The sequence below is a fragment of the Trypanosoma theileri genome (genome assembly GCF_002087225.1).
Source record: "Trypanosoma theileri isolate Edinburgh chromosome Unknown TM35_Tth_4_V1, whole genome shotgun sequence".
In the NCBI taxonomy this organism is placed as follows: domain Eukaryota; phylum Euglenozoa; class Kinetoplastea; order Trypanosomatida; family Trypanosomatidae; genus Trypanosoma; species Trypanosoma theileri.
This window is the reverse complement of record NW_021639846.1, coordinates 232191-250324: the sequence shown is the minus strand read 5'-3', so window position 1 is coordinate 250324 and position 18134 is coordinate 232191. Positions and strand designations below refer to the sequence as shown.

Below are 18134 nucleotides of genomic sequence, written 5' to 3'. Positions count from 1 at the left end.
GTAATAATCCTTTTTATTCTATATTATATGTTACTCACAATCTGCTTACATCTTATCCACTCACCTACTATTTATTTTTTCTTCCTCTTGAAGTAGCAGAAACCAAATAATAATAATAGTAATAATAAAGAAAAGTATCTGATGCCCGTACAATCACGTAGGCAATCGTTGAGACCCGCAATGAGACGTGTGACGTTTGGATCCGTTACCGTTGTTCGTGTGCCGTTATATCATGCGACGCACTCTCTCTCAACCACAGAGAGTCCTTTATTGTCTGAACCAACTTTAATCGTTTCACCTCCCACGGAGAGAGAAAACTTTCTTACAACTTTAGATGAGATTCAAGTATCACATAATGGGATAATGGTGACACCACCTCATTCGGATTGCTCACTTCCTCTTACTCAAGTAGATTTATGTTCCTCTATGGAAAAAGAAAGTGATGAATTTAGTACACATCTTGAAGAGAAGGATGAAGAAATACATAGAAAGTCATCACCTGATTCAAGTACACAAGCTGCTTTTACTACGATGCAAAAGATGTCATCTATGAATAGTACCTTTTCTTATCCCTCACAAGCATCATCCTCTCTTCTTAGTTTGGATCTAATGACATCTTCAGTGAAAGAAGAAGGAGAAGGAGAGAAAGAAGAAGAAGAAGAAATTCTTGGTGGAACCCCACTCTCATGGTCTCCTGATGATATCGTAAACTCATTAAAAAGAAGTCATTTAGACGAAATGGATACAACAAGAACAGCAGCAGCACGCACGGTTCGATGTCGTGTGGATGTTGAAGAAGCAGCGCCTGCTATTGTATGTGTATTCTGTCATGATAATAGTGGGATTATTGAGTGTTATAGTGGTTATCATGTTCACTTGGTATGTGCTTTGTGGTGTCCAGAAGTGTATTATGATAAGGAAAAGTTAACTCTTATGAACATCGATGCAGCATTGGAGAGGTGTAGATTAATAAAATGTGTCTACTGTAGACAACCCGGGGCTCCTGTAGGGTGTATTATTGAGAAGTGTCCGCGTAGTTATCATTTGCAGTGTGCAGTAGATGCTGGGGCCCATCTGAATGAAAAAACTTTTGAACTTCTTTGCCCAAAACATGGCAAAAAGAAAGCACCACTAGAGAGGTAGGTGATGTTGCTTATTTTCTTTTTTCTTTTTTTTTTATTATTTATTTCTTATCTCACTATGATACAACAACAATTTGGTTGATTGAGTAAATTACAGAGAAAATATCAGCAGTTTCTTTATTGATGGTTCAGTTATTTATGACTCGATGCTAATGGGGTAATATTTATAATGGTGATGCTGAGGATGATGATCCTGACAACTTTGGTTTAAATCTTGTTTTTTTTTTCCTCTTTTACTATTGTTTTCTTTTTTTTTTTTCTTTACTCCAAGAGAAGAACGTTATTTATCGTGAGTGTCACTGTGTCTAATATATATATATATACATATAGACATATATATAGTAGTTAAGAAGAACGAGATAAAAATGCTTGATGCAGCAGCCATTAATAGTTCTATGCAGCAAGCTGTTGAGGATGGTGTTGTAGGCGTATTTCTTCTTGATAGAGATGGTGTACTGCTTACATCTGCCTCCGCAGATCCAGATTATGTTCATACAAAGGAACGAGCAATGATTATTGCTGCTATAAGTAATGTTTGGCGTGCCTGTGCTAGCAATGATATGGCAAAAAATAAACTTACAAACAAAGTAGAAACAGAGTCGTTAGAACAAGTCCTTATTGATTTTGGTGAGAATAAGATATGCGCTATGTCTGTTGGTGGAAATGCGATTCTCGGTCTAGTGGGTAGTGGAATGGAGATGGGTCTAGTGAAGTTGAAGACAGCAACGTTGCAGCGAAGACTAGACTCTTATCTGCGACATGTACTCTCAACATTCAATTGAATCGCATAAAATATTTCTTTCTTTCTTTCTGTGTGAGTGAGTATGTGTTGATCTTTTCTTCTTCTTCATTATTATTTCATTCCTTAAGAGAAGTCTGCGACTTATTCCGAATTGACTTGTTGCTGCATCCTATTTTTTTCTTTTTTTGAAAAGAAAAGGGTAAAAAAAAAAAAAAAACACTAACACACTGACCTGATACTGAGAAAAAAAAAAAGAGAAAAAAGGAAAAACTACCTTTTTCATCTTTTTCCGATACATTGAGGATACCTGTTTTCTTTCGTTTGTTTGTTTTTTTAACTATTTATTGATTTATTGAATATGTGATTTTCTTTCTTTCTTTCTTTCTTTTTTTTCTTTTCTAAGGGTGTACAGTATTTTCACAATGCGGAGATTAGGACGACAGTTTCCGCATCGTATGGCCTTTTCACGGCTACCTCTTCTTCTTTCGCACCGCAGCGTGGCAACAGACGGTTGGGACGGCAGTAGTGATGGTGTGAATATGAATAATAACATGAGTAGTGCTGCTAGTAATAGTAGTGGTAGTAGCTATTACGATTACCTTGATCACCTTTGGAATCGTCAGTGGTTTGGTGCGACGGAGGGTTTAGAGCCGCTGCCAGAGACATCACCATTTGCTAATTTATTTGTTGGATGTCAAGAAATGTTAGGACTTGAGCCGGCCATCGCTATTCTTCTCTTTGGTGCTATCAGTCGTCTCTCTACACTTGGCTTCTCTCTCTATGGAGAGCGGGCATCAGAGCGGATGCGAAGAGCCATGCAGCGATTAAAGGCACCGCATGAGGCCTTTCAGCGAGTGTACTATCGTGAGGGATCAAGTGCGTTGGATATACAACTTGCTGCTACTGCATTGAAAGGTGAACGTCGCCGTGTTTTTTCTGAAGAGAAGACATCTAATTTAAAATGTTTGACATCATTAATGGGAACACCTATTGTACTTTTTGGACTTTTTCAAACAACTGCTCTTTGTGAAAATCCACGACTTGATATTGGTACCTCCTCATTTTTGTGGTGTACAGCAATGACATTACCAGATCCTTATGGAGTAATCCCAACAGTGTTTTGTCTTTTGACGTTAATGAATTTTGAGTTGTCTATCAGTAAAGAAATGAAAATTGGATGGATGTCCAATATTATCTGGGGAGCACGTTTGGGATGTCTTTGTGTTCTTCCTGCTATGATACATATCCGTGCTGGAGTTGCACTCTACTTTGTTGGTATGAGTTTGATTGGTTTACTTCAACCGTTATTGCTGCGCATGGATGTATTCCGTAAACGTTTTGATTTTCCAGATCAGAAACTTGTAAAAGATAAGAAGTCTACAACTTCAGATGATGAACTTCACACACGTATGTCTGTTCAATTTCCTTACTTGGCCCATTTATTTAACCCAGAATCGGAGGAAAACACAGAATTGTTAAAGAGTGCATCTAATGTAAGAAGACCTATTTCTTCCTGTTGTAATCAACGTGAAGCTTCCGCCCACGTGGGAGGTTTACACTCCATTATGCGGGAAGAAATACCACGCATGGGAGGACGTTCACATTCCTCATCTACTACTACTAATACTACTACTACTTCAGCAACAGCTTCATCATCATCATCAAGGAAAGGGGCTGATTTCGCAAAGTCAGGATGGAAGACGACACAATTGGAATTTAGTGAAGAAGACTTTATTTCTGAACTAGGTGGATTCGACAAGGGAAAAGGTAATGAAAGAAAGTAGTCAGTTGAGATCACTGGGAGGGGGTGGTGGTTTCTTTCTTTCTGTCTTTCTTTCTATCGTTTTATTTGTCTTCGTTTATTTATTCTTCTTTTTCGCTTGCTGATTCCCTTGCAGCAGAAGCGTAGTGGTAAACTGAAGAGATGGTGGGGTGGGGGAAGAGAGTACACATGGAGAGAAAACAATTATTGGGAGAAAACTGCCTGAGAGTAAGGAAAAATAAAAAAGAAAGAATTATTTTCTTTTTTTTTTTACATTATATATGTATATATATAATATGAATGCAGTTTTATTTTTTTTATTTTCTGATTGCTTTATTTTTTTTTTTTTTTGTTTGTCGTTCTTCTTTTTTTCCCCCTTTATAGATGTATGCTGGAGCTAAGAATAGAGAAATATGCTGTTTTTGTCGACAAGGTTGAGAGTGTTCGACAGCGAATAGCGCAGTTGAGCCGCTGGCCACCATCCCCAGTATTAATGGAATATAAGGATGTGCGCATTTCACCACGTTATCTTGTTCTCACAACAACGTTTCCTGTAGATGTAGAGTTGCGACCTTTACAACATTCAATGACAGAAGAAGATGCACGTGTGGCGTTGCAGGGAATTCTTCGAGCACTGTACGCTCTTCACAGTCGACATATCGTGCATGGACATCTCCGCTTGGAAACACTTCGCGTACATCCACAGAGTGGAAATATTATACTAACACATCATGTACTTCCCATAGATTTGTTTGTACCCTCCAGTGATGTTGGGCGAGAAGCTTGGCACTGTTGTGCCCCAGAGATAAAGCGTAACTCTGCTTTTGATTATAGTGCGGATATATGGGCTCTGGGAGCTGTGTTTATGCAATTGGTGGCTCCAGCTGGAAAAGTGTATGAGACTGAAGATCTGCTCGAAGTGGATGTTCTCTCACCGGATGTAATGTCGTTGAGTCCATCTGCGGTTAGTTTCGTCGTACAGTGTTTGAATGAAGAGGCAGAAGCTCGTCCTACGGTGGCGGAACTTCTTATGCATCCTTTTCTCACAGATAAGCAAGAGTGGCCTGATAGCTATGAAAGTGGGAGCGATGATACAGGTGAAGAGGTGTGATACTTGATTGTTTTTTTTTTTTTTTTACTTTTACTTTGTTTGTTTGTTTAAACAAGGTAGTCATTCTTTTTATCCTTAATTATTTAATATTATGTATGTATGCTTGGGTGTGTATATTTTATTATTATTATTTTTTATTTTTGGTATATTTCGTTGACTCTTGTCTTTTTTTTTTTTTTGTTTTTTTTTTCTTTTTATCTTTCTCCAAGAGCACGGTCTACACATTATCATAACGGATGTTATTTAAATGAAATCCGCGCCTCCCAAGACGTTGCGAGAACTCGGTGACACTGTTGGTGTTGCTGTGGTACGCGAGGCTGAGCGTAGTTTACATCAGAATAGTAATAGAAGATCAGAAATACAGCTTCGGCATGTTATTCTCATATTGGCTTTTTTTGCATTTGTGTGGGCTGTCAAAATTCTTATTTTGAGAAAACCCAGTAAGTAATCCAACAATTGCCTCTTATTGAGTTTTTCTCATAGCGTAATGAGAAGAAATTAAAAAAAAAAAAGGCCAGAAGGTCCTCTCTCTTCTTTTACCAAAATTGTCACCTCTCTTTTATTAGAATGAGCTGATATGTATGGGATTCCGTCCTTTTTGCAATGTTCATCTCTTGATCTATCTAAGTTTGAATCTGTTCTTTTTTTTTACTTTACTTTTGGTTTTTTCCCATTTCTTATTCGATCTTATGGTTATTATTTTTTTTTATTATTTTCTCTTATTCTTCTCGTGTCTTGAACTCTTTCAAGAGCATCTGGTGTGGGGGTAGTAGTGTTAATATATATATATATATATATATATATATATATATATACAGAGTATAAACGATAACAAGAGGAATTTGAAAGGTACAAAGTATACATAAGTATATTTATATATTAGATATACTTTTCTTCTTTTTTTTTTTAAGGGAACAATGGCGGATGGTGGAATTGGTGGGAGTGATGAATCATTCATCTCCTTCGCCTTTGCAATTGTATCTGTAATTATGATAATACTGTACATTCCCTGGATGATTCGCCATGTACGTGGAACCATTGAGTATTACCTTACACCTAAGAAAAAACGTTCAGGTTTAACTAATCCATTGGTAGATCTTTGGGACTCCATCACGTATATTCCACGGGTTATCTCCGTATTGGCAGCTGATCCAGGTATGATTACAGCTGGAGCCCGTATTTGTTGGAATGAAAAAATCTTTTTTCTTCGTTGTGTGATGCCGAAATTTCTTAAATTCACACTTCGACCCAAAATTCTGGTTCTATGGCTATGGATTATTCTCTTTTCCTCAGCCATGTATGCAACACTTACTTTTGATGCTCATGCTATTCTTGGAGTCTCACCATCTGCTACTACAAGTGAGATCAAAAAGGCATACCGAGCCCTTTCTAAGAGATATCACCCTGATCACAACAAAACAGAAGGAGCACGAGAAATTTATGTGGATGTACGCCGTGCTTATAAAGCTTTGGTGGATCGCGAAGCATTTGAAGAAGAAGAGGCAAAAAATGTTCATGAATTCTCCGTTGGTATTGCACTTCCACGATTTTTAACTTCACGAGAACATGATGGATTGGTACTTTTTGGTCTTCTTGGTATTCTTATTGGATTACCTATTATTATTTGGTATAATTTTAAGAGTTCTCAGAAAATTCCACATCTTGTCTGGCGTGTTCGATTTGATAAAAAGCGTGTGGAAAGTTTTCTGAAACACCTTGGCATTCCAGAAGATCCTAAACATGTTGAACGACGGGATTCCAGAGAAGCGATCTTACGAGTACTTATCCTTCTTGGAATTTTACCAGAAAATACGAATGAAACGGTTTTGGCAAATTTTCCTCCATTTCCGGATTTTATTGCACGTTGTGTGGAAGTTGATAAAAATATGGCATTCTTACAAAATTATTTTGATGTTTCTGCTATTCAAACTCTTCATGATTACATGGTGGAGAATGGTGTACAGTTACTGGATGAATTTGTCGCTGCACATGCGGAAACAAATTCAAACGAGACATCCGAACCTCATTTGGTTTCCTATACAGAATACAAAGCCATTCGCTATTTATTTTGGCAACATACCGTCCAAGTGGATGAGGCATTGGATGAACTGCTGGAGGCAATGGGTGGAACACTTCCCAGTGCACGTAAATTACAGAATCTTCATGAAGAAATATTTGATTTACTCCGTTTGGTGTTTGAAGGAGAAGGGAAACCTCTTCGTCAGCATATTCAGAAACTTACAGCTATGCCACAACGTGTGTATGATATTGTGGATTCTCTCGAACCGGAAATAGAAACAATATACAAACGAGTATACAAGAATTACCTTCAGCAGCAAGTCGGAAATAAACACGATCGTCGTGTTCTTAAGGCTAGTATGCGAAGAATGTAGTTTGGGGAGGTTTTTTTTTTATCTTCTTCATGGTTATTTGAAAATATTGAATATATAAGGGGAAAAAAAAAAGTGATGGTGTACTCTTTATTTATCCTTTTTAAGATGAATTATCTTCTCTAGGTGTAACAGGATTAGAAAAAGAAGAAGAAGAAAAGAAAAAGTTATTTGCTGAGATAAATTATGCATTTTGTGCGCTCTTTTGATGCATGATATTGCTACCTATTGCATTTTTTTATATCTCGTTTTGAACTTTTTTGTGTTTTTGTTTTTCGTTTTTGTTTTTTTCTTTTCTCTTCATGCATTATTGATATATACACATATATATACATGTAAATATATATATATATACATGTATATATGTCTCTGTGTGTTTTGTGTACCTCTTTGAAGGTTTTCCAAGCTTTTGGCTTCTTGTAAAAAAAAAAAAAAAAAAAAAAAGGCAATAATGTTTCTTTCTTTTGATTTTATTTCCCCTGTATGATTACTATCTTTTCTCTCTCTTTCTTTTTCCTTCTATTCTTGTTGTGGAAAGAAAAGAAAAGAAAATAACGCTCTGGTACGCACATTTACAGACAGACACACACACCGATATATAATGGGAAAGCTGGAGCAACGTAAACTCGCAAAGGCGCCACGCACACCGATGCGCACTTCTAGCCTGAAAGACACAAAGAAAGCATCGCAGAAGTTGGAGAAAAAGTTAAAGAAACAAGAAGATGTGCGCCGTGTCCGTGAATTATCAAAGAAACTTCGTGATGAACTTAACAATGAGGAGAAGCGGGCACGGGAAGCACGTAAAGCTAACATGGAACGGAAGACCGAAAATGAAAAAAAGAATATGGTAGTGCAGAAAATCAAAAATGATAAGGCTATTCGTAAATTAAGCCCGAAACACCGTAAGAAGGCAAGAATATTTATGCTTCATGAACTGTAAGATTCTTTCTTTTTTTTTCTTGTTTCCCTTTTTTTTCTGGCAAACTCCTATTCCCTCTAATTATATATATATATATATATATATATATATATTTTCAATCCTCTAACATTTCACCTCTCGTATGCATCACGATTAAGTTAACAAACCTTGGGTGCCGTCCTTATTGTGTTTACAGGCTTCTGCGCTTCTGTTAGGTGTTTCTGATTCTCGTTGTTATTGTTTTTTTCTTTTTTTTTTTTATCACCCTATTATAATTTCTGTTTCTGTGGGAACAAATAACAATAATAATAATAAAGGTAGAGAGTGAAGTGAATGTTATTTCTCCCTTCTTCTTTTTCCTCTGTTTTTGTGTTGTTGTTGTTGTTGTTGTTGTTTCCTATTGATGGAAAAGGCTTTTATCTAGTCAATAGAGTCTGAGCCAAAAAGAAAAAAAGGCGTCGTGGAGTTTAGATGGCAGCTCGTTCGTGCACTCCGCCGAGGGATGGCGCCTCACCTGATGGAACACCATTTGTCTGTTATCATCATCTCTCAGATTACCGAACTGAAGGTGGCAACAGCGCGAGTAGTAGTGAGAAGAGCAAAAACAGTAATAACTCACCTTGTACACCCACACGCCGATATGAAGGCTTTTGTGGACAAGCAGTAGATTTTGGTGTAGAACAGTGGTCCAGTCAAACAATGACACCGAAGAATTCACGTATTGAAACTATTCATCCCTCAGCAGCACTTTGTACACCACAAACAATGCGTGAAGAGCTTCAACTCCGTTCTAATTTAGATGCAGAATTATCTTCTGTTAAACTTAACTACATGTGGCATACAGCTCCCGCAGTAACACCTCTCGTGGATGGTCTTTACGTAGGAGGTTTTCCCGATGAGGAAACTCTAGATATTTTACGAAGAGAAGGAATTTGTACTATTATTAACTGTTGTGCGGGTGAGTATGAAACTCACGAAAGTGTAAAAGCAGAATTTACTGTACATGACTTTTCTGCTGAAGATCAGAACGATTATTTAATCCTTTATCATTGTTACGATAGATTTGCGGAAGTTGTAAATGAGGCAAAGCGATTAGGTTCTCGTGTTTTTGTTCATTGTATTGCAGGTATTAACCGAAGTGTAACACTCTGTGCTGCGTATATTATGCAGTACCATCACATGGACCCTGTCACTTGTGTACGTCTTTTTAGAGCACAGGGCCGAACTGATATATTGCGGAATGTGTCCTTCCGTCACCAATTGGTGGACTTTTATCTCAACACTTTGTCTGCGTGAAGGTCCATCAGGGATGGATTTTCACTTTTCTTTTTTGCGTCTCTCTTTCTCACTTGATTCTATGAAGGATAGTTTTTCTCCTTTATTTTGAAAAGAAGAGATTTGGTACATACAATGCTGTATTGCCTTTTTTTTTTTGTTTCTTTTTTCCCGTCTTCTGTTTCTTTTGTTTTTGTTTTTTATCTTTGGGCCCTCTTCTGTTATTTGGACATCTTCAGTTAGTTACTTCTCTTTTTCACAATGCCGGAATCCAAGGGAAACAAAAGAAGAAAAGAAAGACAAACATAGACGGTGCTTTTGCATCGTTTTTTTTTTTTTTTTCCCCTCTGTTTATTATATTTACTGCTTCTACCCACGGCAAGATGATTAAACAGAGATAGAAAGAAAAGAAAAAAAAGGAAAGAATGGGTAAGGAGAAGGATGAGTTGGGAAAAGAAATGCGCTACTAGGACGCAAGTGAAGATGCGTTCCCTATTGTGCCTTCTTTCTTTATTTTTTCTCTTTTTTTTTTTTTTTTTTTTTTCGTCGTTGATGATGGTTTTATTTTATTTTTTTTTATCGTTTTTTTTTTTTTTTTCTTTCTTTCTTTTTCCCCTTTGCTTGCTTCCTCTTCGTTACATTCCTTACCCCCATGCACATTAGGAAATAGGGTGTAGAGGAAGGAAGGGGTTGAGGTGGTGAACAGGCGGTAGGTGAGGTCAAGTAAACTGCGTTGAAAAGATACCGAAATCCCAATACGAACAAGAGTCAAAAAGAAAGAACGAAAAAAATAAAAATAAAAACCCTTCACAACTCCCCCTTTCTCTTAATTGCACGGCGGGGAAATGCCGACGGGGGCCGCACTCGATCCCTTCGCTATTGTCGTTGATGCCGCGCAGGACGCCACCCTCGCCGGCATCGCCGCCCACGCCGCGTTGTCGCTCGTCGACGTGCGGCGCCTCAATCCCGCCCTCCACGCGTACGCCCCGGCGGAGGCGCTGCCGGCGGGAACAGTCGTCCGCCTGCCGCCGGCCCTCGAGCGGCGCGGGTCGCCCTACGGGAATTACTTCACCATTGGCCCCATGGAGGACGCCCTCCGCTCCCTAGAGGCGAAACTAGACGCGATGGCCGAGCGGGAAGCCACACAGCTGCCCAAATTGCCGGTCCGTAAAGTACTCTCCAAGACGGAACGTATCGTCACAGCAGTGCGGGAGGAGAGTGAGCGGCAGATATCTCGTATACAGGATGAGTACAAGGAGTGTGGGGAACGTCCAGCTCTGCTACAGTTCCTAGTGGATGTGGAGCCGATAAAACGGGTACGGGAGGAACTTGAAAAGGAGTATGATGGAAGTGAATTACGACTAAAGTCACTTGAAACGACAAATCATGAAACATTTAGTAAGATGTTACGACATCGTGAAAATAATGTTACAGAGAGTTCATTACATAGTGTACGGGATACATCAGATGATTTTTGTCTTGCGGAGCATTCACACCGTTGGGAATTCACCTTCTTTTCACCAGATTCATCTGTAGAGGTACAAGACTCATGGGCTGTACTCTCTTGTCAAACCCTTGGTACTCTTATTGACGCATTTGAATGTCGTAATTGCTTACCTGTAAACGTTTCTAAAAATGCATTTATTTTTATTGGTGGTACATTTTATATTGATAATCGTCATGCTGGAATTGATGGAGCGAATTATGAAGACTTGACAGCTCCAATACGACACTTTAATCCACTACAACATGAAGAAGAAGAAGAAGGAAGAGGAGACGTTTCTCCAACTAACAAGAGTAATAAAGTTGGAGAAAATATAGCGTTTGGTAAATGCCCTGTCAAATATGTCTCACAGACCACCTTTGCTGAATTGAATTTACGTCTCGGTGAATTTGGTGTACTGCGTCATCTTGGGTGGTGTAATCACTACTTTTATTTGAGTTCTGTTCACTCACTTCGAGGTCTTGAAAGTAATGTTCGAGAACGTGGATATTACCCCCACCGTGTCATGAAAGCGCCTACTCGCGTTGTACGTTGCCGTATGTGTCGGCAGTTCCCTGCAACTATAGCTTGCTATAATGATGAACTGTCTCCTGAGAGTCCATGTCCTTATTGCGTTCCCTGCTTTGAGTTGCTTCATGCATCTGATGATGGTACTATTGAAGAAGATAAATTTCTCTCTATCAAACTTCCAGATGGAAAGTTTTTCACATTATGATTGTGAGGGTGGTTTTCCTTTCGTTGTGTATATTTCTATTGTTCTCTCTCTCTCTCTGTTTGTGTACGTCTCTGTGTGGTGTTTTTTTTTCTTCTTGTGTGTTATTGCAAAGATAACATATTTATAAAGATATAAAGAAAAAAAAAAAAAAGATGCGTATGCGTGCAGATGTAGAGTGTTTGGTTAAAAAAAAAAACTCCAATATTCTGTTCTTTTTTATTGTTGTTGCTGTTATTATTATTATTTGGTTGTTGTTGTTTTTCTCTTATTTTTATCACAATAAAATTCTTCTTTATTATATATGTTGTAATAATCATAATCATAATAATCATAATCATAAGGGCCAGAGGAAGCAGAAGTAAGTCTTTTTACTATTTCTGTTAGATAATTATTTTTATGATGACCACATCTGCGCTACAGCTTCCCTGCCAGTTGTATTCCTCACGATTTAGTTCTGATCGTGCCCAGCAGTTGGTAGGACTTGGTGGGAAAGATGGTGCCATTTATGTATATCCATTTGAAGAATATACTCAAATCGCACGTTTAGAAGGTGATGCTTCTCCTTTAACATCGCTTGTTTTTGATATGCATCAGCGATCTGTAGTGGGGGGAAGTGATCGTGGTAAGATTTCTTTATGGGATATTAGCACAGAAAAATTTATTCGATCATTCGGAGAAGGTCACAAATCAACTGTGACTGATATGGACTACCACCGCTGCACTGACTTTATCGCTACCTGTTCACGGGACAGAAGTCTTCGCATTTGGGATACGCGGAAGAAGTCATGTTTACAATCTTATAAAGGAGCCTCTGCAGCATTGTGTGCCACTCGATTTACTCCAAATGGTCGTTGGGCAGTCAGTGGTTGTGCGGAAGGAGTGATTCGTTTATACGATTTGGTATCTGGAAAAGAGTTAAGGGAGTTTCAGGCTCATAATGGGGCTATCACATCCATTCATTTTCATCCTGAGCAGTATTATATGGCGGTAGGTAGTAGTGATGGATCAGTTTCTTTATGGGAAATGGAAAATTTCACAAAAGTCTTTCAAAGTGGTCAATTAGACACCCCAATTGATGCCGTACATCTCTTTGGAAAAAAAATGCTTGTGGCGGCTGATCATCTTTTACGCGTGTATGACTTTGGTCAGATGAGTGATAGTACGGCATCTAGTATAGAATCACCATGGAATATAATAGGAGATTTAACCTATTCTTCCATTCATGATGAAGCATGGTTTGTTGAGTTCAGCGGGTCAACTGCACATATGGGACGTCTTTCCCTTACTCAACAAAAGGGTGCACCTCAAGTTGCCAGTTCCACAGCATCATCATCTTTAAAACAACAACAACAACAACAAATTCAGAAGCCGAGGCAACAACAACCACAAGAACAAGAACATCGTCCTATCATTGAGTCAAAGAACGTGAAACCTTTGGTCCCTACCTCACCTCCGCTACAAAACCAGAAAAATGTGTGCAACACAATTAATCCGGTGGATATTGTTAAGAATTCTTATGAATCTCCTATTGATGATCTACTAAGTTCAAGTGCGACAATGCTTTCTATTTTACAGAGACGATTAACACACATTCGTGTGGTTCGTTCACTTTGGGTTCGGGATCCCAAGGAAGCGTTAGAGTACATTAAGCGACTCTGTGTTGAAGAGTCTGAGATTGGTGTGGTAACAGATTTTCTAGTGGCGATGCAAAATATGCGTATGAAGGAACGCATTAAGATTAATACCCTTCCAGATTTATTAGACATACTCTTATATGCTTTAAAGAATGAGCAAGAGAGTCTCTTATTAAATGGTTTGAAAGTTTTTGGAAGCATGAACAGTAGATTTCGTGCTCAAATGGATGAAGCACGTAGATTTGCTGCATCTTTTCGAAACGTAGATCCTGGTGCTCAAAAATCTATAATGCAACAATACCATGAGGTTAGTCTAAAGTTTGACGATGTCGCCCTTCTTGTTTACGAACTTAAAGATAAAAAGGGAGCTGTTGGTGAGCTGGCCCGTGAAGTCTTAAATGAACTTCCTCCTGTTTCAAAAATTCTGTAGAAAGATAAAAAAAGAGAGAGAAAGAAAGAGAAAGAGAGAGAGAGAGAGAGAGAGAGGGGATTGTATGTGTGTTTGTTTGTTTGTTTGTTTGTTTGTGTGTATATATGCATCTCCGAATCTATGTCTTGTCTTTTTCTTCTTTCTATTTGTATGGTGTGACTTAATGGTAGTGGAAATACCTACAATACTGAAATCCTCTGAGAATATACACTCGGTAAAGGATCTATGTGATACTTGTTATCCTTTGTTATTATTATTATTATTGTTTATTATCCTTTCTTATATATTGATATTGTTGTTGTTTTATTTATTTATTTATTTTATTTTCGATATTGTTTTATTTTTCTTTTGTCTTTTTTTTTCTTCTTTTTTTTCTGTTTGTTTATTGGCTCGTACCCTCGTTGTTGTGATTGCGGGGTTTTCTATTTGGGGGTGTCCGTATTTTCTTGCTAATTGTGGTGGGATTCATATTTTATGTACTCTTGAGAAGAAATAAGTAAGGCGTTATTACTATGCAGGACGCTCAGAGTGAGAATCATGTAGATGTGCATACAGAGATAATGATGCTTCGCGAGGCGGTGAAAGAAGCAGTCACAGAGGCACGGCAATCCAGTTCCTTTTGTCAACGAATTCAACGAGATATAAACGAATTTTTCCGCTCAGAGGAAGCGACACGACACCGTGGAGATGAGAATATTGATAGCGCACAACTTATTCGCTTGACTACAAGTTCAGTGAGTAAGCAACTTTCCCAATTTGAAAAATTCCTTATTGCAAGAGTCCGAGAAGAATTGCGTAGTATTACCGGGAGGGAAAGTGACATGGTAGCCAGATTGGATCTATTTACAGAGAAACTGGAAAGAATAGACATTCTACAAAAAGAGCAAGAGGGAAAATTACAAGCTCTTGTATTAGAGGCTACACATAAACAATCAGCTATGCGTAAAGAAGTGAAGGGTTATGCTTCTGAATTGTGGGATCACATTCGTCTCTTGGAAAAAAAATTGCGTTCACAATCTTCAGATAATTGTATTTCTTCAGGTGAGAAAAGAATGTTAGATGATGTTAGGTTACCTGATGTCGCACGTGAGGTGGTTAATGTAATGAGTGCCCTCGCCAGTGGAATGGAGGCAGAGCGCCGTGCAAATGAAGAAGAACGGCAGCACTGTTTTTTGTTAATGGAAAGAATTATTGAAAAAGTTAATATGTTGCAAAAACGTGATGAAGTAATAGAAGAAGAGTTATACAAGTTACAGCAAGTGACGATAAGAAACAGAGAAATCAATCAAGAGATTGTTAAAAGTGTTGCTCAACTTAGGTGTAGTCCCGCCTTTTCTCCTTCTTCATCTTCTGCATCTTCTGCGTTGGTGAACATAAATGGTAATGATTTATCCCCTTCTACTCAAACCCAGGACTTTCTTGAGAAAGAGATAGAACATCTACGGAAGGAACTTTATCAAGTGAATGTGGAACTTCATACATTGCAAGTGAACAATGATAAACAAAGGGTCGCATTGGAGAATAATACGGCAGATGTTGCACGACTCCGAAATGCTTGCGCTGAGCTTGCACTAGGAACTAAAGAAATATGGGAACGTTCAGAACACATGAGCCAGGAGCTGAATGATTGTATGCATACCTTTCAGCAAATTGTAAACACCAGAGAAGGGAATAATAAGAGTAATGTATCTGGTAAGAAAAAAAATTTAGAACAAATACACAGAGAAGATATATCAAACTTACAAGTTGCTCAATTACTCCATGGAAAGACATGTAATCTTCTACGGTCTCATTCTTTTCAGTCATGGCTTGCATGGACACGGGGACGCTGTCAAGTGCGACGAGACAAGACGATGTTGAACCTTTTCACGAAACAGCGCAATCAACTCAGTGATGTTTCGTTGTTGCTACACAAACTTCAGGAAAGCCTTCACCATAATACATGACACGTGGCCTAGGGGAGATAAATCTAGGCAGTTGATGGGAAGAAGTAGATTTAAAGGGAGGGGGTGTAGTAGAGATGGAATGTTAACGTATTATTTTGTAATCTTTTATTTTTAACTGTATAGTGCTGGTGAAGTCCCCTTCAGATGGTGAATCTGTACTTGCTATTAGTTTTCTCCTTATGTGCTTTTTTGTTTTGTTTTTTTTAATGTTTTTAGTACCGTTGTGCGCGCAAACCGGAAGGGGAGGGAAAGTAATGGGTGAGAGGCTGGAAGCCTTGGTTATGGCCTTCCTGGTTATCACCACGACCAGAGGAGTGCACTAACATAAATTTAGATACATTTATTGATTGAGTCCATATATATATATATATATATATATATATATATATCATTTTGTTGTTGTTCTTCTTTTTCGCTTTGTGTTGCCTTTCTCTCTTTAAAACGTATGGGGTGGGGACTAACAGAAAAGAAGAGGAAAAAAAAAAACATATAGGAAGTAAGGCTGAAAACGGTAAGAGAAAAGTATATCAAAAATACGAGTATTAGAAGAAGGCAAGTTAGGGAAAGTTTTTTTTTTTTTGTATTCTTAAGAGAAAAAAAGAGAAGGGATGGCTTTTTCCCGTGCTGAAAGGAATCGGTTACTACGAGACAGAGATATTCTCCCACCGCTTGCGGAAAGTCCATTTGGACCGTTTCCAACTGGCCATGGTGCGAAGAATGAGGTAACAGTTATTAAGAATGCAGGCGCTCCTGCTGCAACCAAGAAGCGTACAGATATTGTAGAGGGAAAACAACAACAAAAGCACGCAGCTGAAGATCTTCCACAAAAGCAAATACTTGTGGGACATACTGGAACAGGTGGCATGACTTTCAGTACATTTAAGGGGAAAGGAGACTCTTCTTCTCTTCATGATGGTCGATTTGGTGATCCTAAAGGACCTGGTAAAGCAGGAGCCTTTAAAAAGCAAGTTATTCCTCCTACAGAGTTTCGCAGTCATTATGAACGAGGTGATCTTCCTCTGACAATTCAACAAGCAGCGTCTCGTTCCCTTTTATGGCGTGTGGATGTAACTACCTTGGATTATCATCATTTTTTGCCTATATTCTTTGATGGACTTCGAGAACTTGAGGAACCTTTTCGGTTTGTAGCCATTCAAGGTTGCTATGACCTTCTTGATAGAGGAGGTCCTAAAATTTTACCAACAATACCACAGCTTATTGTACCTATAAAAACTGCATTGAATACACGTCACCCAACTGTTATTGTAAATGTTCTTAAAGTTTTACAAAAACTTGTATTGAGTGGAGAATATGTTGGTCAAGCCCTTGTACCTTACTACCGACAAATACTTCCCATATTTAACCTGTATAAAAACAGAAATAGGAATTTAGGCGACCGTATGGACTTTTCCCAAGTTAAAAGGCAGAACATAAGTGACCTTATAAATGAAACGCTGAATTTATTCGAACGCTACGGTGGGGAAGATGCGTACATCAATATCAAGTACATGATTCCAACCTACGAGTCTGGTGTGATGTAAAATATACTTTGGAGAAGCAATTGCATTTCAATGTAAATAAAATAAAAAGGAGAGATAGATAGAGAAAGAGAGAGAAACAATGGAAAAGACCGCTTCAAAGCCGAGGCGCCGAAGAGCGTCGATCAAGAAGCGAGTGGTTTCTTCTTGTTTTTGTTTTTGTTTTTGTTTTTGTATTTCTACCTGTTGCCCTTTGAATTTTTTTTTTTTTTTTCGTCCCCGCACACCTTTTCTCTGTGCAAGCGGGTGCCCGCAATTACTTTCCAAACCGGAACCCAAAACTGCTCTTCACCCCTCGTTTTTTTCCCACCAACCCCACATACAAGCAAGGAAAAAAGAAGAAAAGGAAGGAAGACGGGCCGACAAAACGCAAAAGGAGCATGGGGGACCGCCCAAGGCCGCAGAAACACCCCGAAGGACGCCGGCGGCGGGGGTTGGCCCGGACAAACGTGCCGGACTGCGGTTTTTTTCCTCTTTTACCTTTGGTTTCCCCCACCGGGGCCTCATGCATGCGAGGGCGGCCCCCCAGAGAGGGAAACGCCCCTTCCCCCCTCCTTTTAGCGGGGAAAGGCTCGCGGTTTTTTTTTTTTTTTGTGTGTTTTCTTTCTTTGGTTTCCTTTTGCCGGAACCCCGAGGCTTTCCGCGCGTGAGGGCGGCCCCTGGGGAGGGAAACGCCCCTTCCCCCCTCCTTTTAGCGGGGAAAGCTCGCGGTTTTTTTTTTTTGTTTTTGTTTTTGTTTTCTTTCTTCGGTTTCCTTTTGCCGGGGCCCCGGGGCTTTCTGCACGCGAGGGCGGCCCCTGGGGAGGGAAACGCCCCTTCCCCCCTCCTTTTAGCGGGAAAGGCTCGCGGTTTTTTTTTTTTGTTTTTGTTTTTGTTTTCTTTCTTCGGTTTCCTTTTGCCGGGGCCCCGGGGCTTTCTGCACGCGAGGGCGGCCCCTGGGGAGGGAAACGCCCCTTCCCCCCTCCTTTTAGCGGGAAAGGCTCGCGGTTTTTTTTTTTTTGTGTTTTCTTTCTTCGGTTTCCTTTT

The 18134-nt window shown here is 39.1% G+C and overlaps 11 protein-coding genes across 11 annotated transcripts; all 11 read left to right on the top strand.

Annotated features, from left to right (window-relative positions):
- Window positions 1–141: 141 nt before the first annotated feature.
- TM35_000042100 (putative chaperone-like ATPase (ISS)) lies at window positions 142–1143 on the top strand (the record flags this gene model as incomplete). Its single annotated transcript, XM_029022404.1, has 1 exon — window positions 142–1143. One exon carries the CDS (start codon window positions 142–144, stop codon window positions 1141–1143), a length of 1002 nt encoding a protein of 333 aa, XP_028886062.1.
- Window positions 1144–1507: 364 nt separating this feature from the next.
- On the top strand, window positions 1508–1924 carry TM35_000042090 (uncharacterized protein; the record flags this gene model as incomplete). The annotated part of the gene is made up of 1 exon (XM_029022403.1): window positions 1508–1924. One exon carries the CDS (start codon window positions 1508–1510, stop codon window positions 1922–1924), a length of 417 nt encoding a protein of 138 aa, XP_028886061.1.
- A 382-nt stretch (window positions 1925–2306) lies between these two features.
- TM35_000042080 (preprotein translocase subunit YidC) lies at window positions 2307–3668 on the top strand (the record flags this gene model as incomplete). Its single annotated transcript, XM_029022402.1, has 1 exon — window positions 2307–3668. The coding sequence occupies one exon, from the start codon at window positions 2307–2309 to the stop codon at window positions 3666–3668; it is 1362 nt and encodes a 453-aa protein (XP_028886060.1).
- Window positions 3669–4034: 366 nt separating this feature from the next.
- On the top strand, window positions 4035–4757 carry TM35_000042070 (protein kinase; the record flags this gene model as incomplete). The annotated part of the gene is made up of 1 exon (XM_029022401.1): window positions 4035–4757. One exon carries the CDS (start codon window positions 4035–4037, stop codon window positions 4755–4757), a length of 723 nt encoding a protein of 240 aa, XP_028886059.1.
- A 917-nt stretch (window positions 4758–5674) lies between these two features.
- On the top strand, window positions 5675–7150 carry TM35_000042060 (chaperone protein DnaJ; the record flags this gene model as incomplete). The annotated part of the gene is made up of 1 exon (XM_029022400.1): window positions 5675–7150. One exon carries the CDS (start codon window positions 5675–5677, stop codon window positions 7148–7150), a length of 1476 nt encoding a protein of 491 aa, XP_028886058.1.
- A 598-nt stretch (window positions 7151–7748) lies between these two features.
- On the top strand, window positions 7749–8087 carry TM35_000042050 (rRNA-processing protein CGR1; the record flags this gene model as incomplete). The annotated part of the gene is made up of 1 exon (XM_029022399.1): window positions 7749–8087. The coding sequence occupies one exon, from the start codon at window positions 7749–7751 to the stop codon at window positions 8085–8087; it is 339 nt and encodes a 112-aa protein (XP_028886057.1).
- Window positions 8088–8537: 450 nt separating this feature from the next.
- Window positions 8538–9362, top strand: TM35_000042040 (putative dual specificity protein phosphatase; the record flags this gene model as incomplete). The annotated part of the gene is made up of 1 exon (XM_029022398.1): window positions 8538–9362. One exon carries the CDS (start codon window positions 8538–8540, stop codon window positions 9360–9362), a length of 825 nt encoding a protein of 274 aa, XP_028886056.1.
- An 824-nt stretch (window positions 9363–10186) lies between these two features.
- TM35_000042030 (small nuclear RNA gene activation protein (SNAP) 50) lies at window positions 10187–11560 on the top strand (the record flags this gene model as incomplete). The annotated part of the gene is made up of 1 exon (XM_029022397.1): window positions 10187–11560. The coding sequence occupies one exon, from the start codon at window positions 10187–10189 to the stop codon at window positions 11558–11560; it is 1374 nt and encodes a 457-aa protein (XP_028886055.1).
- A 396-nt stretch (window positions 11561–11956) lies between these two features.
- Window positions 11957–13624, top strand: TM35_000042020 (putative katanin; the record flags this gene model as incomplete). Its single annotated transcript, XM_029022396.1, has 1 exon — window positions 11957–13624. One exon carries the CDS (start codon window positions 11957–11959, stop codon window positions 13622–13624), a length of 1668 nt encoding a protein of 555 aa, XP_028886054.1.
- A 512-nt stretch (window positions 13625–14136) lies between these two features.
- On the top strand, window positions 14137–15570 carry TM35_000042010 (uncharacterized protein; the record flags this gene model as incomplete). The annotated part of the gene is made up of 1 exon (XM_029022395.1): window positions 14137–15570. One exon carries the CDS (start codon window positions 14137–14139, stop codon window positions 15568–15570), a length of 1434 nt encoding a protein of 477 aa, XP_028886053.1.
- Window positions 15571–16178: 608 nt separating this feature from the next.
- TM35_000042000 (uncharacterized protein) lies at window positions 16179–17111 on the top strand (the record flags this gene model as incomplete). The annotated part of the gene is made up of 1 exon (XM_029022394.1): window positions 16179–17111. The coding sequence occupies one exon, from the start codon at window positions 16179–16181 to the stop codon at window positions 17109–17111; it is 933 nt and encodes a 310-aa protein (XP_028886052.1).
- Between the last annotated feature and the right edge of the window lie 1023 nt (window positions 17112–18134).